Source organism: Athene cunicularia, unplaced genomic scaffold (assembly GCF_003259725.1).
Source record: "Athene cunicularia isolate RWA unplaced genomic scaffold, athCun1 SCF_300, whole genome shotgun sequence".
Classification (NCBI taxonomy): domain Eukaryota; kingdom Metazoa; phylum Chordata; class Aves; order Strigiformes; family Strigidae; genus Athene; species Athene cunicularia.
The window spans coordinates 2,234-4,100 of record NW_020799379.1 but is presented as its reverse complement, the minus strand read 5'-3'; the positions used below and the strand labels follow the sequence as shown (position 1 = coordinate 4,100).

General features: G+C 63.7%; 1 protein-coding gene across 1 annotated transcript; it reads left to right on the top strand.

Annotated features, from left to right (window-relative positions):
- Positions 1-5: 5 nt before the first annotated feature.
- On the top strand, positions 6-1,856 carry LOC113490789 (zinc finger protein 883-like; the record flags this gene model as incomplete). The annotated part of the gene is made up of 1 exon (XM_026867370.1): positions 6-1,856. A coding segment is annotated over one exon (1,851 nt), but the record flags the coding sequence as incomplete, so codon positions are not given.
- Positions 1,857-1,867: the final 11 nt, after the last annotated feature.

The following is a 1,867-nucleotide window of genomic DNA, read 5'->3' as shown; positions in this document are numbered from 1 at the left end:
GCCACCGAGGCTTCAAGAAATTCCCCCCGCGGAGTTTGTTGGGCCACGGGCGTTGCCACGACTGCGGCAAAGCTTTGGCTTTCGCTTCGGCCTTCAACAAACGGCGGCGAGGGGCCGAACGACCCCATAAATGCCCCGAGTGTGGGAAATGTTTTCGCCTCAGCTCGACCCTCATCACCCACCAACGCCGACACGCCGGCGAGAAACCCTACAAGTGCCCCGACTGCGGGAAAACCTTCAGCGTCGGCTCGGCCTTCATCCAACACCAACGGGTCCACGCCGGCGCGGCGCCGTGTCAGTGCGGCGTCTGCGGGAAGAGTTTCCCGGCCAGTTCTAGTTTGGTCAAGCATCAAAAATTGCATTTGGAGGAGAAACCTTACAAATGCGGCGACTGCGGGAAGGGCTTCAACTGGAATTCCCACCTGGAACGCCACCGCCGCATCCACACCGGCGAAAAACCCTACGCCTGCCCCGAATGCGGGAAGAGCTTTAGTTGGAGCTCCCACCTCGACCGCCATCGCCGAACCCACGTCGCCCCCGGGCAACCCCCGTGTCGTTGCGCCGACTGCGGTCGTTGCTCGACCCCTCGCGCCGCCGAAGGCTCCAAAACTCCCGACCAGGCCTTGCAGTGTGGCGAATGCGGGAAGGTCTTCGCCAAGAGCGCGGCCTTGGCCAAACACCGCCGCGCTCACGCCGGCGAGAAACCCTACAAGTGCGGCGAGTGCGGGAAGGGTTTTGGCTTAAACGCCGCCTTGTTGCAGCATCAGCGGAGCCACGCCGCCGGCAAACCCTACCAGTGCGGCGACTGCGGCAAGAGTTTCGCTTGGAGCTCCCACCTTGACCGCCATCGGCGGATCCACATGGGCGAGAAGCCCTACCGCTGCGGCGACTGCGGGAAGAGTTTCTCCCAGAGTTCCCACCTGGAGAGGCACCAACGCGTCCACGCCGGCGCCGAGCAGCCGTGTCAATGCACCGACTGCGGGAAGAGCTTCTTGGCTTCCACCAAGCGCCGACGGCTCTTGAGCGGCGCCGCCGAACGACCTTGTAAATGCACCGATTGCGGGAAGAGTTTTCTTTGGGGGGCCCGTGCCCGACCGGCGCCGGAGAGGACCCATAAGTGTAGCGAGTGTGGGAAGAGCTTCACTTACCGAGCGGAGAACGTCAAGCACCAAGGGACGCAAACCGGGGAGAAACCTTACACCTGCCCCGAATGCGGGAAAAGCTTCGGGCAAAATTCGGCCTTGGTGAAGCATCGACGGATGCACACGGGCGAGAAACCCTACAAGTGTGGGGATTGCGGGAAGAGCTTCAGCGTCCGCTCCAACCTCATCAAACACCAACGGACCCACCTCGGCGAGAAGCCCTACAAGTGCCCCGACTGCGGGAAGGGTTTCATCCAGAAGTCGGATCTCACCAAGCACCGCCGGATGCACACCGGGGAGAAACCCTACAAGTGCAACGTCTGCGGGAAATGCTTCAGCGTCTCCTCCAACCTCATCAAGCACCAGCGCATCCACCTGGGCGAGAAGCCCTACCAGTGCTCCGAGTGCGGGAAGAGCTTCATCCAACGCTCCGAGCTCACCATCCACCAGCGCGTCCACACCGGCGAGAAGCCCTACAAGTGTCCCGAGTGCGGCAAGTGCTTCAGCCGCAGCTCCCACCTCAACCGCCACCAACGCACCCACGCCGGGGACAAGCCCAAAGCCACCGGTAGCGCCGCCGTGGCCGCCGCCGTGGCCAACCCTTCGGGCGCCTTCTCCGGCGCCGCCTTCTCCCCTCCGCCCTTGGGCGGTTCGGCGGCGGCCATCCCCTCGCTGCCCTCCTTCCCGGCCTCCCCCTCGCCCCTGCCCATCCTGTCTCTTATACA